General features: G+C 42.3%; 2 protein-coding genes across 6 annotated transcripts in view; one reads left to right on the top strand and one right to left on the bottom strand.

The window, feature by feature from the left end:
- Window positions 1-4,143: 4,143 nt before the first annotated feature.
- LOC134357629 (transmembrane protease serine 9-like) overlaps window positions 4,144-20,374 on the top strand; it is a 133,314-nt gene continuing 117,083 nt past the window's right edge. For 4 of the 5 annotated variants that reach the window (XM_063069254.1, XM_063069255.1, XM_063069253.1 and 1 more), the window contains exons 1-2: window positions 4,144-4,332; window positions 17,882-17,974. The gene's annotated coding sequence lies outside the window, so the exon portion shown is untranslated. Of the gene's footprint in view, window positions 4,333-17,384; window positions 17,416-17,881; window positions 17,975-20,374 lie in introns of those variants that run through there. The other variant, XM_063069252.1, reaches the window with a different exon arrangement.
- LOC134357630 (uncharacterized) lies at window positions 11,622-16,397 on the bottom strand. Its single transcript, XM_063069256.1, has 2 exons — window positions 16,056-16,397; window positions 11,622-13,984 (listed from the first exon to the last, which is right to left on the bottom strand). Exon 2 carries the CDS (start codon window positions 13,658-13,660, stop codon window positions 12,974-12,976), a length of 687 nt encoding a protein of 228 aa, XP_062925326.1. The 5' UTR covers window positions 13,661-13,984; window positions 16,056-16,397; the 3' UTR covers window positions 11,622-12,973.

Here is a 20,374-nt window from a genome sequence, read left to right as displayed (position 1 = left end):
CTAGAGGGTTCCAGCCTCAAAATTGAGGGGTGACCTTTTAGAACAGAGTTATGGAGGAATTTTTTTAGCCAGAAAGTAGTAAATTTGTGGAATGCTCTGCCACAGACTGCGGTGGAGGCTAAGTCTGTGCCTATATTTAAGGTAGAAGTTGATTGTTTCCTGATCAGTCAGGACTTCAAAGGATATGGCGAGAAAGCAGGTGTGTGGGGTTGAGTGGGATTCAGGGTCAGCCATGATAGAATGGCAAAGCAGACTTGATGGGCTGAATGGACTAATTCTGCTCCTATGTCTTACGGTCTTATGGTCTTATCATATTAGCAAGCAATGGGCACTGCGGCCAGGGCAGTCTTCAGAACTTTCAAGATTCTTGGATATTATCCAGACAGGTGACGACATACGACGAGGTTTATCAAGCATGATAAACCAGAAAGGAAACAAATCAATGCTAGTAAAAGCATGAACGCTGTGCTATTCTATGTTCTAAGATACTTCTTTTCTCTACAACAATATTTCTCTCTGCAATAAATTGCCACAATTCCCAGTTTGTGAGTTTGCTGGAATAATTTGATGAAACAAGCTTGTGGAACAAGTCCCTGAGTGGCAGGACCTGAAGATTGACAAACAGTCATAAAAATAGTCGCAGCAATAAAAGATGAGAAGTGACCTGTGCAGTGTCTGTGAGTTTGCACATGTTAGAGGCAGGGTGGTGATGTGGCAGACAATTAGACAGGGTGTACATGTGAGCTGGATGGCAGCAGGGTGTTTCGATGTCCAACAGCCTGGGGGAGGAAGTGGTTGTCCAGCCTGACAGTTCCGGTTCTTATGCTGCAGTACCTTCTGCCTGATGGTAGGAGGTCAAAGAGATTCTGGGAAGGATGGCAGGGCTCTTTGACAATGTTTGAGGCATTGTGTCTGTCCTGAATGAGGGCTGCCTGACCTGCTGAATTGCTCCATTATCTAATGTGTTACTGTGGGGCATTGTGCACAATTTTAGGAATGACATCAGGGACATGTCAGATGGACTGGTATTTCTAGTTCTTAATGTTTGCGTGTAAATTGTGGCCCACATTTTTAAAAATGAATAGGTCACACCTTAATTACTCTGACTATTTTGATCCTGGCATGCACTGACATTTTAACAATAAGAATGATGACTCATTGATTTCCTCTCCAATTACATTTGCATGTTCTCACTAAAAATAAATGTGTCCTGCAGCATCACAAGTCTTATGCTTCAGTGACTTCATTCAGATAGGTACAATACTGTTTCACACGTATAAAATGGATGTGGTAATGATTGTTACAGAAGACAGACAGTTCATAATTTGATCATGTTGATTGTGCATTGACGCTGACCCTAGAAAAGATATGACCCTGTTAGGAGCGGAGGGAAGACCATGGAAGAAAGGGAAGGGGGAGGAGGAGGAGGGTAGAGGAGTACCGAGGGAGGTGGTGGTCAAGTAAGGAGATAAGGTGAAATAGGGAAACAGGAATGGGGAATGGTGATGGGGAGGAGTGGGGAGGGTAATTACCGAAAGTTTGAGAAATCGAAGTTCATGCCATCAGGTTGGAGGCTACCCAGACAGAATATAAGGAGTTGCTCCTACAGCCTGAGTGTAGCCTCATCGTGACAGTAAAGGAGGCCATGCACTGACATGTCAGAATGGGAATGGGAAGTAGAATTGAAATGGTGGCCACCAGGAGATCCCACCTTTTGTGGCAGAAGGAGCAAAGGTGCTCAGCGAAGCCGTCTCCCAATCTATGTCAGGTCTCACTAATATACAGGAGGCCATACCAGGAGCACCGGATGCAGTTGATGACTCCGAAAGACTCATTGGTGAAGTGTCACCTCACCTGAAAGCACTGTTTGAGACCCTGAATGATAGTGAGGAATGAGATGTAGGGGCAAGTGTGGCACTTGTTCCACTTGCGAGGATAAGTACCAGGGCCAGAAGGGAGATCAGTGGGGAGAGGTGGAGTGGACAAGGGAGCCATATAGGAAGTGATTCCTGTGGAAAGCAGAAAGTGAGGGGGAGGGAAATCTATGCTCAGTGATGGGATCCCATTAGAGATTGCAGAAGTTTTGGAGAATTATGTGCTGGACATGGAGGCTGGTGGGGTGGTAGGTGAGGACAAGAGGAATTCTAGCCTTGGCGTGACAGTGGGAGGACGGGGTGGGGGCAGATGTATGCGAAATGGAAGAGATGCTGGTGGGGCAGTATCGATGGTGGAGGAAGGGAAGCTGCTTTCTTTGAAGAAGGAGGACATCTCAGTATTCTGGAATGAAAAGCCTCATCCTGAAAGCAGATGCGGCAGACAGAGAGAAACTGAGAGAAGGGAATGGCATTTTTACAAGTGACAGGGAAGGGAAGGGGTACAGTCCAGGTAGCCATGAGAGTCAGCGGGTTTATAATAGATATCAATAGATAAGCGGTCTCCAGAGATAGAGAAAGGGGAGAGAGATGTCGGAAATGGACCAGGTAAGTTTGAGGACAGGGTGGAAGCTGAAGACAAAGATGATGAAGTTGACAAGCTCCACGTGGGTGCAGGAAGCAGCACCAGTGCAGTCGTCGATATAGCGTAGGAAGGGCTGGGGAGTGATGCTGGTGTAGGCTTGGAACATTTACTGTAGCTGATGAAAAGGCAGGTGTAGCTGAGACTCTTGCAAGTGCCTATGGCTACACATTTGGTTTGAAGGAGGTGAGAGGAGCCAAAGGAGAAATTATTGAGGGTGAGGATCAATTCCACCAGATGGAGAAGTGTGGTGGTGGTTGGGTCTGTTCAGAAAGAAGCGGAGAGCTTTAAGGCCCTCTTGATGAGGGATAAAGGTGTACAGGAACTGGACATCCATAGTAATAATGAGACTATCAGGGCCAGGGAACTTAAAGTCATTGAAAAAATCAAGAGTGTGTGAAGAGTCACAGATATAGGTAGGAAGTGACTGAACTAAGGGGGATAAAACAGAGTCAAGGTATGCAGACACAAGCTCAGTGGGGCAGGAGCAGGCAGAAACAATGGGTCCACCTGGACTGTCAGGTTTATGGACCTTGGGTAGGAGGTAGACACGGGAGGTGCGAGGTAAGAACTATGAGGTTGGTGGCTGTGGATGGGAATCCCCAGGGTCAATAACATTGGTGAAGGTTCGGTGATAGCCTGGTACTCCTTAGTGGGGTCCTGTTCCAGGATATGAGGAGGTGTCTGAAAGTTGTTGCCTGGCCTCCACCAGACTACAGCAGCACCCCCTTTATCTGCAGCTTTGATGGTGAGGTTAGGATTTGTGTGGAAGGAGTAGAGAGCAGCCTGTGCAGAGTGAGTGAGAGGGTTGGAAAGAAGACTGTTAGAGTCAAGACGGTTGATGTGTTGTCAGAAGTTAGCAATGAAAAGATCCAGAACAGGCAGAAGACCAGAGCAAGGTGTCCAGGACGAGGAGAAAGGTTGAAGGCTGGAGTAGGGATCATCATTGCAGGGTGGTGAGTCCTTGCCAAAGAAATAGGCACGGAGACAGAGGCAACGGAAGAAGCGCTCATCAGGGTGGGCATGGGCCTCACTGAGGAGCGAGCACATGGGGTCAAAGGAGGCCCTAATTGAGGAAAGAACATACTGCCTCCATTTTCACTCTTGATTCTATTACACTATTTTTTCTCAATTCTATTTTTGTGAAATATGCAGCAAAATAGATCAGGAAATATAGAATTAGCTGTTTGCAACTGAATTCCTTCTCACTACCTTCCGCAAACCTTCTACACTACCTATAACTATTTTAGTATTATCCACAAATTTACTAACCATGCCTCATGCCTCATCCAAATTATTCATACAAATTACAAACCAGCCCTTGTGGAACACCAGACCTCCAATCCTGTACCTCATTCTTAAGCTTAATAATTTTCCAAAGAATTGGTGAACCAGGAATATTTATGAAGATCACTGGCTTTCAGAAACACCTAATATAACTGCACAATTAAAAAAGCTGTTAAGATATTTTTGTATAGATTTAAAATACTTAATGGAGAATAAAGCACCAAAGAAAATAAAGTTCAAAGGAAGTTTAAGTTGCTGGAAACTTACCTCCATTCCTCAGAGCCACTCCTTTCTCTTGCATAAACTTGAGTCACTGAATCAGGTTCAGCAGTGTCCAAAATTGTCGACATACAGTAATTGCCAGGAAACTCGGGAGGTTGGTGCTGCACCATTTATCAGCAAGAGATTTCCAAATCAGCAAGCAATCAAAAGGACATCAAGAAGGACCCCTCAGAAAATCCACAATTCTCATGTTGATCAGACAACAACAGAAGTGATTTCTACTGTCAATATAACCCATCGACCTACAAGGTAAATTCAGTAAGATTAAGTATATCATGGAAGCTGGATATTGATGCATGAAGTAGTTTTGGCTGTAGTGGTGCCTTTACTGGATTCTGTTTTGTGACCATAAAACAGAACTAAAACAAGAATTTACTAAATGAGACACAAGATTTTTGACAGCCAATTATTTTGTTGGCATTTATACTAATTAGCCATTTTTTAATTAAGATTTATTAATTTGTACTGAATGCAGCTTAAATTTGATTGTTATTGAAATTTTCAAGAAGAGATGGAGAAGTCAAGAAGAAAAGAAAAGCTTACAAATGGTTTAGGGAGCTAGGTAATGTTAGAGATGCAGAAGATTATAAGGCTAATAGGAAGGAGCTTAAGAAGGAAATTAGGAGAGCCAGAAGGGGCCATGAGAAGGCCTTGGCGGGCAGGATAAAGGAAACCCCAAGGCATACTACAAGTATGTAAAGAGCAAGAGGGTAAGATGTGAAAGAATAGGACCTATCAAGTGTGACAGTGGGGAAGTGTGTATTGAACCGGAGGAAATAGCGGAGGTAATTAATGAATACTTTACTTCAGTAGTCACTATGGAAAAGGATCTTGGCGATTCAGTGATGACTTGCAGCAAACTGAAAAGCTTGAGCATGTAGATATTAAGAAAGAGGATGCGCTGGAGCTTTTGGAAAGCATCAAGTTGGATAAGTGACCGGGACCAGATGGGATGTACCCCAGGCTACTGTGGGAGGCGAGGGAGGAGATTGCTGAGCCTCTGGCGATGATCTTTGCATCATCGATGCGGACGGGAGAGGTTCCGGAGGATTGGAGGGTTGCGGATGTTGTTCCTTTATTCAAGAATAGGGAGTAGAGATAGCCCAGGAAATTATAGACCAGTGAGTCTTACCTCAGTGGTTGGTAAGTTGATGGAGAAGATGCTGAGAGGCAGGATTAATGAACATTTGGAGAGGTATAATATGAATGGGAATAGTCAGCATGGCTTTGTCAAGGGCAGGTCGTGCCTTACAAGCCTGATTGAATTTTTTGAGGATGTGACTAAACACATTGATGAAAGTAGAGTAGTAGGTGTGGTGTATCTGAATTACAGCAAGGCGTTTGATACGGTACCCCATGCGAGGCTTATTGAGAAAGTAAGGAGGCATGGGATCCAAGGGGACATTACTTTGTGGATCCAGAACTGACTTGCCCACAGAAGGCAAAGAGTGGTTGTAGACGGATAAGCGACCAGTGGTGTGCCTCAGGGATCTGTTCTGGGACCCTTACTCTTCATAATTTTTACAAATGACCTGGATGAGGAAGTGGAGGGATGGGTTAGTAAGTTTGTTGATGACACAAAGGTTCGAGGTGTTGTGGATAGTGTGGAGGACTGTCAGAGATTACAGCGGGACATTGATAGGATGCAAAACTGGGCTGAGAAGTGGCAGATGGTGTTCAACCCAGATAAGTGTGAAGTGGTTCATTTTGGTAGGTCAAGTATGATGGCAGAATATAGTATTAATAGTAAGACTCTTGGCAGTGTGGAGGATCAGAGGGATCTTGGGGTCCCAGTCCATAGGACGCTCAAAGCAGCTGCGTAGGTTGACTCTGTGGTTAAGAAGGCATACGGTGTATTGGCCTTCATTAATCGTGGAATTGAATTTAGGGAGCCGAGAGGTGATGTTGCAGCTATATAGGACCCTGGTCAGACCCCACTTGGAGTACTGTGCTCAGTTCTGGTCACCTCACTACAGGAAAGATGTGGAAACCATAGAAAGAGTGCAGAGGAGATTTACAAAGGACGTTGCCTAGATTGGGGAGCATGCCTTATGAAAACAGGTTGAGTGAACTCTGTCTTTTCTCCTTCGAGCGACAGAGGATGAGAGGTGACCTGAGAGAGGTGTATAAGATGATGAAAGGTATTGATCGTGTGGATAGTCAGAGGCTTTTTCCCAGAGCTGAAAAGATTGCCACAAGAGGACACAGGTTTAAGGTGCTGGGGAGTAGGTACAGAGGAGATGTCAGGGGTAAGTATTTTACTCAGAGGGTGGTGAGTGCGTGGAATGGGCTGCCAGCAATGGTGGTAGAGGCGGATACGATAGGGTATTTTTTTTTCTTTACAAATCTTTTTATTATTATTATCCAAAATTAACAAGAGTACATCGAAGTAGGCAACACTTACAATGTCTCAAGAAAAAAAACTGTTTTAAAGATTGAAAAAATTTTGGTGACAAAAAAAGAAAAAAAAACCCTACTAAGCAAGGAAAAGTGAGAAAAAAAAACCCATTAGGTGTTCAACCCCTGAGTCATGCGTCATACAAAAAGCTTTTAAAGATAAACATCAAACCGCCAGCAAGAAAAAAAATGTACCAAAAATTTTACAATTAGATTCTGAAGGAAATCTATCAATTAACTCAAATGATAATAACGAGCAAATGAGCCCCATCTTTTTCTCAAAATCAAACATAGGTTCAAAAGCTCGACTTCTAATTTTCTCCAAACTAAGACATAGCATCACTTGAGAGAACCATTGTGACAAAGTGGGAGCTGATGTATCCTCCCATTTCAACAAAATGGCCCTCCTAGCTATCAATGTAACAAATGCAATAACATCTTGGTCAGACGATGAGATACCGCGGATATTTTGAGGAATTATTCCAAAAATCACAGTTAATTTGTTAGGTTATAAATTAATTTTAAGTGCTTTAGAAATTGTAGAAGAAACTGACTTCCAGAACTGTTCCAGTATAGAACAGGACCAAAACATGTGTGTCAGTGTAGCTGTCTCAGTTTTTATATCTATCACAATAACTATCAACATTAGGAAACATTTTAGACAAACTCTCCTTTGTCAAATAGACAATGTACAATTTTAAATTGAATCAGTGAATGACTAGCACAGATCAAGGAAGAGTTAATCAACTTCAGAATCCACGTCCAGTCCTCCGTCATAAAAGTCAAATTAAGTTCCTTTTCCCAATCTTGTTTAATCTTAAATAAAGGATGCTTATCCCATTGTAATAATAAATTATAAATTCTTCCAATGGAATTCTTCATCAAAGGGTTCATACTCGTGATAGTATCTAACAGGTCAGCATCCAATATGTAAGGAAAATTACTTAAATATTTTTTAAGAAATGTCTCACTTGAAGGTATTGTAAAAAGTGTGAGTATGAAAGAGAACATTTATCAACTAATTGTTCAAAAGACATCAGTCTATCTTCTTTAAATAAATCCAGAAAAGAATTAATACCAAGCAACACACATAAAAATTGCTGGTGAACGCAGCAGGCCAGGCAGCATCTATAGGAAGTGGTACAGTCGACGTTTCAGGCCGAGACCCTTCGTCAAGACCAACTGAAAGAAGAGATAGTAAGAGATTTGAAAGTGGGAGGGGGAGGGATGGAGCCAAGAGCTGGAAAGTTGATTGGCAAAAAGGGATGTAAGAGGATCATGGGAAGGACGGGAGGCCTAGGGAAAAAGAAAGGGGGAAGGAGGAAGCCCAGAGGATGGGCAAGGAGTATAGTGAGAAGGACAGAGGGAGAAAAGGGAGAGAGAGAGAAATAATAATAATAATAAATAAATAACGGATGGGGTACGAAGGGGAGGTGGGGCATTTACGGAAGTTAGAGAAGTCAATGTTCATGCCATCAGGTTGGAGGCTACCCAGACAGATTCCTTTCTCCCTGGGCCTCCCGTCCGTCCCATGATCCTCTCATATCCCTTTTTGCCAATCAACTTTCCAGCTCTTAGCTCCATCCCTTCCCCCTCCTGTCTTCTCCTACCATTCTGGATCTCCCCCTCCCCCTCCCACTTTCAAATCTCTTACTATCTCTTCTTTCAGTTCGTCCTGACGAAGGGTCTCAGCCCGAAACGTCGATTGTACCTCTTCCTAGAGATGCTGCCTGACCTGCTGCGTTCACCAGCAATTTTTATGTGTGTTTCTTGAATTTCCAGCATCCGCAGATTTCCTCGTGAAAAAATTAATACCTTTATTTTTCCAAAGTAAAAAGTTGGATCACTCAAAGAAGGCTTAAAAAAGTAATTTTGATAAATTAAACTACAAAGTTTAAATTTTTTAAGATTAAAAAAATTACAGAACTGGAGCCAAATTTGTAAAGAATGCTTAATCACAGGGTATAAATTTAAATTAGCAACTTTAGCTAATTGTATAAGTAAAGCAGCTCCCGATAACGAGGTTAAATAGAACTGTTTCACAGTTTTCAATTCCAAATCTACCCAAATTGGCCGATCATTCTTATCAACCCAGTGTAACCAAAAGGACATGTATTGCACATTAACAGCCCAGTAATACATTCTTAAATTAGGCAAAGCGAGACATCCATCCTTTTTCAACTTTTGTAAGTGACATTTAATAATTCTTGGTCTTTTATTATTCCAAATAAAAGATAGAATAATAGAATCAATCTGATCAAAAAACTTCTTAGTCAGAAAAACAGGGATATTCTGAAATAAATATAAAAATTTTGGTAAAATCATCATTTTGACTATATGACCAACAAGTGAAAAGGTAAGTGGGTTCCATCTACTAAATAAATACTTCATAGAATCCACCAAGGGAACAAAATTAACTTTATAAAGATCCTTGTATTTTTTAGTGATTATAACGCCTAAATATCTAAAGGAATCCGAGACTTTGAAAGAAGTATTATCATATATAGAAACAGATTCATTTAAAGGAAACAGTTCACTTTTACTAAAATTTATTTTATATCCTGAAAAATCTCCAAATTCATTAAATAATTTTAGCAAGGCAGGAATAGATTACTGGGGATTGGATATATAAACCAGTAAATCATCAGCGTAAAGAGAAATCTGATGAATGGTCTCATTCACAAAAACCCCATAAATATCTTTAGCTTCACGAAGAGCAATAGCAAGGTGTTCTAGTATTAAACTAAATAACAAAGGACTTAATGGACAATCTTGTCTTGTCCCCCGTGAAAGCTGAAAAAAGGGGACCTACAGTTATTAGTAATAACAGTAGCAAAACACTTTATACTTTTTATACTTTATTGTCGCCAAACAATTGGTACTAGAACGTACAATCATCACAGCGATATTTGATTCTGCGCTTCACACTCCCTAGATTACAAATATTAAATATTAAAGATATTAAAAATAGTTAAAATTAATAAATATTAAAAACTTAAATTATTAATCATAAATAGAAAATAGAAAAGGGAAAGTAAGGTAGTGTACAAAAACCGAGAGGCAGGTCCGGATATTTGGAAGGTACAGCCCAGATCCGGGTCAGGATCTGTTCAGCAGTCTTATCACAGTTGGAAAGAAGCTGTTCCCAAATCTGGCCGTACGAGTCTTCAAGCTCCTGAACCTTCTCTCGGAGGGAAGAGGGACGAAAAGTGTGTTGGCTGGGTGGGTCGTGTCCTTGATTACCCTGGCAACACTGCTCCGACAGTGTGCGGTGTAAAGTGAGTCCATGGACGGAAGATTGGTTTGTGTGATGTGCTGCACCGTGTTCACGATCTTCTGCAGCTTCTTTCGGTCTTGGACAGGACAACTTCCATACCAAATGAGAAATGAGAAAGGATCTAAAAAGCGTGGATTGGGACAGGTTGTTCTCTGGCAAAGATGTGATTGGTAGGTGGGAAGTCTTCAAAGGGGAAATTTTGAGAGTGCAGAGTTTGTATGTTCCTGTCAGGATTAAAGGCAAATTGAATAGGAATAAGGAACCTTGGTTCTCAAGGGATATTGCAACTCTGATAAAGAAGAAGAGGGAGTTGTATGAAATGTATAGGAAACAGGGAGTAAATCAGGTGCTTGAGGAGTATAAGAAGTGCAAGAAAATACTTAAGAAAGAAATCAGGAGGGCAAAAAGAAGACATGAGGTTGCCTTGGCAGTCAAAGTGAAGGATAATCCAAAGAGCTTTTACAAGTATATTAAGAGCAAAAGGATTGTAAGGGATAAAATTGGTCCTCTTGAAGATCAGAGTGGTCGGCTTTGTGCAGAACCAAAGGAAATGGGGGAGATCTTAAATAGGTTTTTTGCGTCAGTATTTACTAAGGAAGCTGGCATGAAATCTATGGAATTGAGGGAATCAAGTAGTGAGACCATGGCAACCGTACAGATTGAAAAGGAAGAGGTGCTTGCTGTCTTGAGGAAAATTAAAGTGGATAAATCCCCAGGACCCAACAGGGTGTTCCCTCGGACCTTGAAGGAGACTAGTGTTGAAATTGCGGGGGCCCTGGCTGAAATATTTAAAATGTCGCTGTCTACGGGTGAAGTGCCGGAAGATTGGAAAGTGGCTCATGTTGTTCCGTTGTTTAAAAAAGGATCGAAAAGTAATCTGGGAAATCATAGGCCGGTGAGTTTAACGTCGGTAGTAGGTAAGTTATTGGAGGGAGTACTAAGAGACAGAATCTACAAGCATTTGGATAGACAGGGGCTTATTAGGGAGAGTCAACATGGCTTTGTGCGTGGTAGGTCATGTTTGACCAATCTGTTGGAGTTTTTCGAGGAGGTTACCAGGAAAGTGGATGAAGGGAAGGCAGAGGATATTGTCTACATGGACTTCAGTAAGGCCTTTGACAAGGTCCCGCATGGGAGGTTAGTTAGGAAAATTCAGTCGCTAGGTATACATGGAGAGGTGGTAAATTGGATTGGACATTGGCTCGATGGAAGAAGCCAGAGAGTGGTGGTAGAAAATTGCTTCCCTGAGTGGAGGCCTGTGACTAGTGGTGTGCCACAGGGATCAGTGCTGGGTCCATTGTTATTTGTCATCTATATCAATGATCTAGATCATAATGTGGTAAATTGGATCAGCAAGTTTGCTGATGATACAAAGACTGGAGGTGTAGTAGACAGTGAGGAAGGTTTTCAGAGCCTGCAGAGGGACTTGGACCAGCTGGAAAAATGGGCTGAAAAATGGCAGATGGAGTTTAATACTGACAAGTGTGAGGTATTGCACATTGGAAGGACAAACCAATGTAGAACATACAGGGTTAATGGTAAGGCACTGAGGAGTGCAGTGGAACAGAGGGATCTGGGAATACAGATACAAAATTCCCTAAAAGTGTCGTCACAGGTAGATAGGGTCGTAAAGAGAGCTTTTGGTACATTGGCCTTTATTAATCAAAGTATTGAGTCTAAGAGCTGGAATATTATGATGAGGTTGAATAAGGCATTGGTGAGACCGAATCTGGAGTATTGTGTTCAGTTTTGGTCACCAAATTACAGGAAGGATATAAATAAGGTTGAAAGAGTGCAGAGAAGGTTTACAAGGATGTTGCCGGGACTTGAGAAACTCAGTTACAGAGAAAGGTTGAATAGTTTGGGACTTTATTCCCTGGAGCGTAGAAGAATGAGGGGAGATTTGATAGAGGTATATAAAATTATGATGGGTATAGATAGAGTGAATGCAAGCAGGCTTTTTCCACTGAGGCAAGTGGAGAAAAAAACCAGAGGACATGGGTTAAGGGTGAGGGGGGAAAAGTTTAAAGGGAACATTAGGGGGGGCTTCTTCACACAGAGAGTGGTGGGAGTATGGAATGAGCTGCCAGACAAGGTGGTAAATGCGGGTTCTTTTTTAACATTTAAGAATAAATTGGACAGATACATGGATGGGAGATGTATGGAGGGATATGGTCCATGTGCAGGTCAGTGGGACTAGGCAGAAAATGGTTCGGCACAGCCAAGAAGGGCCAAAGGGCCTGTTTCTGTGCTGTAGTTTCTATGGTTTCTATGGTTACCAGGTTGTGATGCACCCTAGAAGAATGCTTTCTACGGTGCATCTATAAAAATTAGTGAGGGTTTTAGGGGACAAGCCAAATTTCTTTAGTTTTCTCAGGAAGTAAAGGCGCTGGTGGGCCTTCTTGGCATTGAACTCTGCTTGGTTGGACCAAGTCAGGACATTTGTGATATTGACCCCGAGGAACTTAAAGCTTTTGACCTGTTCCACTTGCAGACCACCAATGTAAATTGGGTCGTGCGGTCCGCTACTCCTTCTGAAGTCAACAACCAATTCCTTCGTCTTGCTGACATTGAGGGATAGGTTATTGTCTTCGCACCATGCCACCAGGTTCTTAATTTCCTCTCTGTACTCAAACTCATCATTACCCGAGATACGGCCTACAATTGTTGTGTCATCAGCAAACTTATATATTGAGTTTGATGGAACCTGGCTACACAATCATGGGTGTACAGTGAGTACAGCAGGGGGCTGAGTACACAGCCTTGTGGGGCACCGGTGCTCAGTGTGATTGTAGAGGAGAGCTTGTCCCCTATTTTTACAGCCTGGGTCCCGTCTGTGAGGAAGTTGAAGATCCAGCTGCAGATCTGAGTGCTAAGGCCCAGGTTCCTTGGCTTAGGAATCAGTTTATTTGGAACGATGGTATTAAAGGCAGAGCTGTAGTCAATGAAAAGGAGCCTTACATATGCATCTTTATTCTCCAGGTGTTCTAAGGAGGAATGTAGGGCCAGAGAGATGGCATCTGCCATTGACCTGTTGCTCCGGTAGGCGAATTGCAAAGCATCGAGGTTGACTGGTAGGCTGTGGTTGATGTGTGCCAAAACCAATCTCTCGAAGCACTTCATAGCAATTGATGTCAGAGCCATGGGTCGATAGTCATTCAGGCATGCCACCTTGCTCTTCTTCGGCACTGGGATTATTGTTGCCTTCTTAAAACACTAGGGGATCTTAGACTGAAGCAAGGAGCAGTTGAAGATGTCAGCAAACACTCCATCTAGCTCGCTTGCACAGGCACGGAGAACCCATCCTGGGACGCCATCTGGGCCCATCGCCTTCCTTGGATTTATCTTCAGAAAGGCCCTTCTAACGTCCTCCTTGGTGACGATGAATCTCAATGCCACCAGGTCCGGTTCATCTGGAGGGAGCGGGATGCTCCTCTTCTGTTCAAACCTTGTGTAGAATACGTTAAGTTCATCAGGAAGAGAAGCGCCACAGTTATTGATATTCCCTGCCTTTTCTCTGTGCCCAGTGATCTCATTTAGACCCTGCCATAGTCTACTGGCATCCCTTTGGTTAGCCTGGGCTTCCAACTTGGCTCGATATTGCCTCTTGGAGCCCTTAATGGCTTTCCGGAGTTCAGGCCTGGATTCTGTGTAGCGACTGATATCCCCGGATCTAAAAGCCGCAGCTCTAGCCTTTAAAAGGGACTTGACCTCATAATTCATCCAAGCTTTCCGGTTAGGGAATACCCGGATCGTCTTGCAAGACACACAGTCCTCTGTGCATTTCCAAATAAAGTCCGTGACAGCTGAGGCATACTGATCGAGGTTAGCTGCCGAGTCCTTGAATACTAACCAGTCCACCGATTCAAAGCAGTCATGGAGGACCTCATCCGTTTCCTCCATCCAATGCGACACTACTTTTGACACTGTGACCTCCTACTTCAGTTTCTGTTTGAAAGCTGGGAGGAGGAGTACGGCCTGATGGTCCGATTTTCCGAAGTGAGGTCGCGAGACGGAACGGTAGACATCCTTGACTGCTGTGTAGCAGTGGTCAAGTATATTCGGGCCTCTAGTGGGGCAGGAGACATTTTGGTATAACTTTGTCAGCGCCTTTCTGAGGTTGGCCTGGTTAAAGTCCCCAGCTGTAATGAGCAAAGCCTCCGGATACCTGGTCTCAAGTTCACTGATGTTGGCATACAGTATGTTCAGAGCACATTCCATGTCCGCCTGGGGGGGAATGTAGACCGCTGTCAGTATGAGTTTTATATAGTCAATAGGGGTTTTATATATCATTCTAATCCAATTATTAAAATTAACACCAAAGCCGAATTTCTCTAAAACATTAAATAATTATTTCCATTCGACTCGATCAAACGCTTTTTCAGCATCCAAAGAGACGACACATTGTGGAGTTTTAAAAGAGGACGAATATATAATGTTAAATAATCGCCGAACATCTGAAAAAGAATAACGACCCTTTATAAAGCCTGCTTGATCTTTAAAAATAATTTTACCCAAAATATTCTCCAACCGATTGACCATTATCTTTGACAGAATCTTAGCATTGACATTCAATAATGAAATAGAACATAGAATATAGAATAGTACAGCACATTACAGGCCCTTCGGCCCACAATGTTGTGCCGACCCTCAAACCCTGCCTCCCATATAACCCCCCACCTTAAATTCCTCCATATACCTGTCTGATAGTCTCTTAAACTTCACTAGTGTATCTGCCTCCACCACTGACGCAGGCAGTGCATTCCACGCACCAACCACTCTCTGAGTGAAAAACCTTCCTCTAATATCCCCCTTGAACTTCCCAACCCTTACCTTAAAGCCATGTCCTCTTGTATTGAGCAGTGGTGCCCTGGGGAAGAGGCGCTGGCTATCTCTTATTATCTTGTACACCTCTATCATGTAAAATAAACTGGCAGACTATTATTTAAATGGGGAAAGAATTCAAAGTTCTGAGATGCAACGGGACTTCGGAGTCCTCGTACAGGATTCCCTTAAAGTTAACCTCCAGGTTGAGTCGGTAGTGAAGAAGGCGAATGCAATGTTGGCATTCATTTCTAGAGGAATAGAGTATAGGAGCAGGGATGTGATGTTGAGGCTCTATAAGGCGCTGGTGAGACCTCACTTGGAGTACTGTGGGCAGTTTTGGTCTCCTTATTTAAGAAAGGATGTGCTGACGTTGGAGAGGGTACAGAGAAGATTCACTAGAATGATTCCGGGAATGAGAGGGTTGACATATGAGGAACATTTATCCGCTCTTGGACTGTATTCCTTAGAGTTTAGAAGAATGAGGGGAGATCTCATAGAAACATTTCGAATGTTAAGAGGCATGGACAGAGTGGATGTGGCAAAGTTGTTTCCCATGATGGGGGAGTCTAGTACGAGAGAGCATGACTTCAGGATTGAAGGGCGCCCTTTCAGAACAGAAATGCAAAAAAATTTTTTTAGTCAGAGGATGGTGAATCTATGGAATTTGTTGCCACGGGCAGCAGTGGAGGCCAAGTCATTGGGTGTCTTTAAGGCAGAGATTGATAGGTATCTGAGTAGCCAGGGCATCAAAGGTTATGGTGAGAAGGCGGGGCAGTGGGACTAAATAGGATAAAATGGATCAGCTCATGATAAAATGGCGGAGCAGACTCGATGGGCAGAATGGCCTACTTCTGCTCCTTTGTCTTATGGTCTTATGTCTCCTCTCATCCTCCTTCTCTCCAAAGAGTAAAGCCCTAGCTCCCTTAATCTCTGATCATAATGCATACTTTCTAAACCAGGCAGCATCCTGGTAAATCTCCTCTGTACCCTTTCCAATGCTTCCACATCCTTCCTGTAGTGAGGTGACCTCACTAGGTCTATATGAGGCACAGTCAGTGGGATCTTTATCCTTTTTAAGAATTAAAGAAATAGAAGCCTCATAAGAAGTAGAGGGTAAATCACCTTTCACAAAAGAATCCTTAAACATTTTTTTAGATTATGAGAACACTCAGCCCTCTTTTATCGTCAGTTAGAAATACATACATCATTAAGAAATGATACAATGTTTCTCCAGAGTGATATCACAGAAAACAGGACAGACCAAAGACTAACACTGACAAAACCACATAATTATAACATATAGTTACAGCAGTGCAAAGCAATACCATAATTTGATGAAGAACAGACCATGGGCACAGTAAAAAAAAGTCTCAAAGTCCCGAGTCGATCGACTCCCGAGTCCCCGATAGCAGGCAGCAAAAGGGAGAAATTCCCTGCCATAAACCTTCAGGCACCGTCAACTTGCCGATACCTTGGAAGCAGCCGACACTGAGGCCGTCCGTCCGAAAACTTCGAGCTTCTGACCAGCCTCTCCGATACAGCTTCCCAAGCACCATCCTCTGCCGAGCGCCTTCGACCTCGCCCCGGCCGCTGAAACAAGCAAAGCCGAGGATTTCGGGGCCTTCAGCTCCGGAGATTCCGGTTACCACACAGTAGCAGCGACTGCAAAGCAATTATTTCGGAAGTTCTCCAGATGTTCCTCCGTACTCTCATGTCTGTCTCTATCAAACTGGAATTGTGCACTCTCCCCTACTTGACAGATAACAGATATCATCACCGAAGTGGCCGCGCGCGCTGCCGTTGCGCCGCCATCTTCTCCCCCCTCCCGAGAGGTTTCCAACATATACGGAGAAAGCAATTTTCCAAATTTTTTATAAAATTCTATAGGATAGCCATCAAGTCCAGGGTACCAGATTGCATTGAAAAATAGCTTTATGAATTTCGGCTTCAGTAATTTGGGCATCAAGAGTTTTTTGATCCTCAACAGAAATTTGAGGAAAATCAATCTTTCGTAAGAAAGCATTCATTTTAGAATAATCTACTGGACATTGAGATTTATGAAATTCAGTATAAAAATCTTGGAAAATCTTATTAATTTCTTCATATTCCCAAGCCAGGGTACTATCTTTCCTACAGATTCTCAAAATTTGCCTTTTGGCTCTGGTCGTTTTTAATTGAGTTTAGATTAGATTACATTAAGCAAGCAGTTTGTTATTTTTATCTCCAAACGTATAAAATTGGCTCTTTAGCTTAAGCAAGTAGCCTTCAATAGGATGAGTTAATAATAGATTGTGTTGTGATTGAAGTTCCACCCTTTGTTTAAATAAATCAATATTAGCAGAAATTGCATAATCTAAGTCTTTAATTTGTTTTGAAATCTTATCTAATTCTACTAGGGTCTTTTAAGAGACTTTTGGATAGATACATGGAGTTTAGAAAAATAGAGGGCTATAGGTAAGCCTAGTAATTTCTAAGGTGGGACATGTTCGGCATAACTTTGTGGGCCGAAGGGCCTGTATTGTGCTGTAGGTTTTCTATATTTCTATGTTTCTAAGTAACAAACCTACCTAAACATACAATGCAAAGATACAAAGAAAAGTCAATAAAACTGAACAGATCATTTTGCATCTTAAGGAAATTCTTGGCAAGAGTCCAGTTGCTTCAATTTCAGTTGTTGTACAAATATCAACTGAGTTCTGCAGGACAAGTTTAACTTGTTTTTATTTTGTTATTGCATGATTTGTTCTCTCTTATTGGTTCTCTTTTTGCACAAGAGAAAGCCAATGCCTACCTTTCTTGTTCTGACAATCTACACCTCAACGTAGTCAAAGGTAAGAATGAATTTTATGCTTTTAATAATTGTGCTGTATTCTGCAGCTTTACCACTGATGAAGTTGTGAGAAAGGATGTATAGACATAAATTACTTTGACTAGGTAACGGAGGATAGATACAAGGTTGAAGACAGGAAATGTTAAGTAGGTTTCTGTATAGACAATTATACTCTGGGACAGAATTGGTTCAGAATAGTGCAGCAGGCACTATTTTCTTTGAAGGAAAAGGTAAGATAAGAGCCAGTAGCTGATGAGGTCAGAGTACTGATGAAAGGGAGGAGAAACATCAATAAACACTCAATGCACCAGACAATATCTTCCGATAACTTGTATGCAATCAAACACATAAGCAAAGCATGTAGACATGGATCCAAATTATTTGCAGATTTTTCTTTTGATACATATTTCTTTTGAGTTTTTTAACATGTAAATAATTGGTGTTCTTAACTGATATTAAATCCACAGCAAGAAGGTAATCAGGACAGAAAAGAATGTGTGGAATTTGATGGTGAGGTCGGGTCCCATCATAAGGAATCAAAAGAGTTTTGCAATTTTGCTGTGAGTATTGAAATGGATGAATTGTCAATTCCTGTCTTTTTATCGTAAAGTCACCGTGAAGCACAAAACGTTACTTGGAAGTGATTCCAATTCATCTGAAGTGCCACAATATTATTCCGTATCCTTAATTGATATTTTTCAACCATTCCTCTATCTGCTACACAAGCAGCTATTAGGAACAATTACAAGCCATAAGTCTGAGATAAGTGTTTGTGTCCCAGTTCTCTCGAGATTACCCCTATTCTTTTATAGACCATAAGACACAGGAACAGAAATGGGCCATTCAGCCCATCAGGTCTGCTCTGCCATTTTATTGTTCCACTCAACCCCATACACCTGCTTTCTCACCATTTCCTTTGATGCCCTGACCAATCAGGAAATGATCAAATTCGTCCTTAAATATACCCACAGACTTAGCCTCCACCACAGTCTGTGGCAGAGCATTCCACAGATTCATGACTCTCTGGCTTAAAGGATTCCTCTTTACCTCTGTTCTTGCCAGCTGGTGGCGTAGTGGCATCAGCGCCAGACTTCGGAGCGAAGGTAGTTCAAATCCAGCCGACTCCCTTGCACACTTTCCATCTATGCTGGATTGAGCGTCACGTTAGCAACTCGGCCTCGTAAAGTTAAGAAAGCCTGCTAAAAAAACACCGTCATGACCGTGTCCTGATGACTCCACTCAGAGTTAAGGGCTTTCTTCTTCTTCTTCCTCTATTCTAAAATGTCGTTCTTCACTTTTGAGTTCTGGATACCCCACCAGAGGAAGCATCCTCTCCACATCCACCCTATCTAGTCCTTTCAACATTTGGTAGGTTTCAATGAGATCTCCCTGTATTCTTCTAAATTCCAGTGAGTACAGGCCAAAGCTGTCAAATGTTCCTCATGTGTTAACTCTTTCATTCCTGGAAGCATCCTCATAAACCTTCTTAGGACTCTACAATGACAACACATCCTTTCTGAGATATGGAGCCCAAAACTGTTGACAATATTCCAAGTACAGCCTGACTAGTGTCTTATAAAGGCTCAGCATTATCTCCTTGTTTTTATATTCTATTTGTGTTGAAATAAATGCCAATATTGCATTTGGCTTTTTTACCACAATGTTAATCCATCAATTAACCTCCTGGGAGTCTTTCACAAGGTCTCCTACGTATCCTGCACTTCTGATGATTGAACCTTCTCCTCATTTAGATAATAGTCTGCACTATTGTTCCCTTTACCAAAATGCATTATCATACATTTCCCAACACTGTATCCATCTGGCACTTTTCTGCCCATTCTTCCAATTTGTCTAAGTCCTGCTGCAATCACATTGCTTCCTTAGCACTACCTATCCCCCACCTATCTTCGTATCATCTGCAAACTTTGCCACAAAGCCATCAATTCCATTATCCAAATCATTGACAAACAATGTGAAAAGTAGCAGTCCCAATAATGACCCTTGAGGAATACCACCAGTCACTGGCAGCAAAGCAGAAAAGGCCCCTTTTATTCCCACTCGCTGCCTCCTGCCTGTCAGTCATTCCCCTATCTATGTCAGTTATCTTTCCTGTAACGCCATAGGATTTTATCTGGTTAAGCAGCTTCATGTGTGGCACCTTATCAAACGCTTTCTGAAAATCCAAGTAAATGACATCCGCTGCCTCTCCTTTGTCCACCCTGCTTGTTTCTTCCTTGAAGAACTTTAACAGTTTGTCAGACAAGATTTCCCTTCACAGAATCCAGGCTGACTTTGACTTATTTTATCATTAGTCTCCAAGTAGCTCGAAATCTCATATTTAATAATAGACTCCAACATTTTCCCAACCACTGAGGATTGGCTAACTGGCCTATAATTTCCTTTTTTTGCCCTTCTCCCCTCCTAAAGAGTGGAGTGATGTTTGCAATCTTCCAGTCCTCCAGGAACCTTCCAGAATCAAGTGATTCTTGAAAGATCATGACCAATGCATCATTATCTCTACAGCAACCTCTCTCAGGACTCTGGAATGTAGTCCATTTGGTCCATTTATCTACCTTAAGACCTTTGAGTTTGCCTAGCACTTTTTCCTTTGTAATATCAATGGCACTTACTCTTGCTCCCTGACATTTACAGATCTCTAACACACTACTAAAGTCTTCCACAGTGAAGACAGATGCAAAGTACAGGGCTACAGTAGGAAACTTTGTCACATGGTGTGAGCAGAATTATCTGCAGCTTAATCTGAAAAAGACTAAGGAGCTGGTGGTAGACCTGAGGAGAGCTAAGGCACCGGTGACCCCTGTTTCCATCCAGGGGGTCAGTGTTGACATGGTGGAGGATTACAAATACCTGGGGATTCGAATTGACAATAAACTGGACTGGTCAAAGAACACTGAGGCTGTCTACAAGAAAGGTCAGAGCAGTCTCTATTTCCTGAGGAG

The sequence above is a fragment of the Mobula hypostoma genome, chromosome 16 (assembly GCF_963921235.1).
Source record: "Mobula hypostoma chromosome 16, sMobHyp1.1, whole genome shotgun sequence".
NCBI classification, from domain to species: Eukaryota; Metazoa; Chordata; class Chondrichthyes; order Myliobatiformes; family Myliobatidae; genus Mobula; species Mobula hypostoma.
The sequence above is the reverse complement of the archived record's forward strand: the minus strand, read 5'-3'. Positions and strand labels throughout refer to the sequence as shown.

Coding starts and splice junctions, on each gene's coding strand:
- LOC134357630 (XM_063069256.1), bottom strand. CDS start 13,660: ATGGAGGAAACGGATGAGGTCCTCCATGACTGCTTTGAATCGGTGGAC.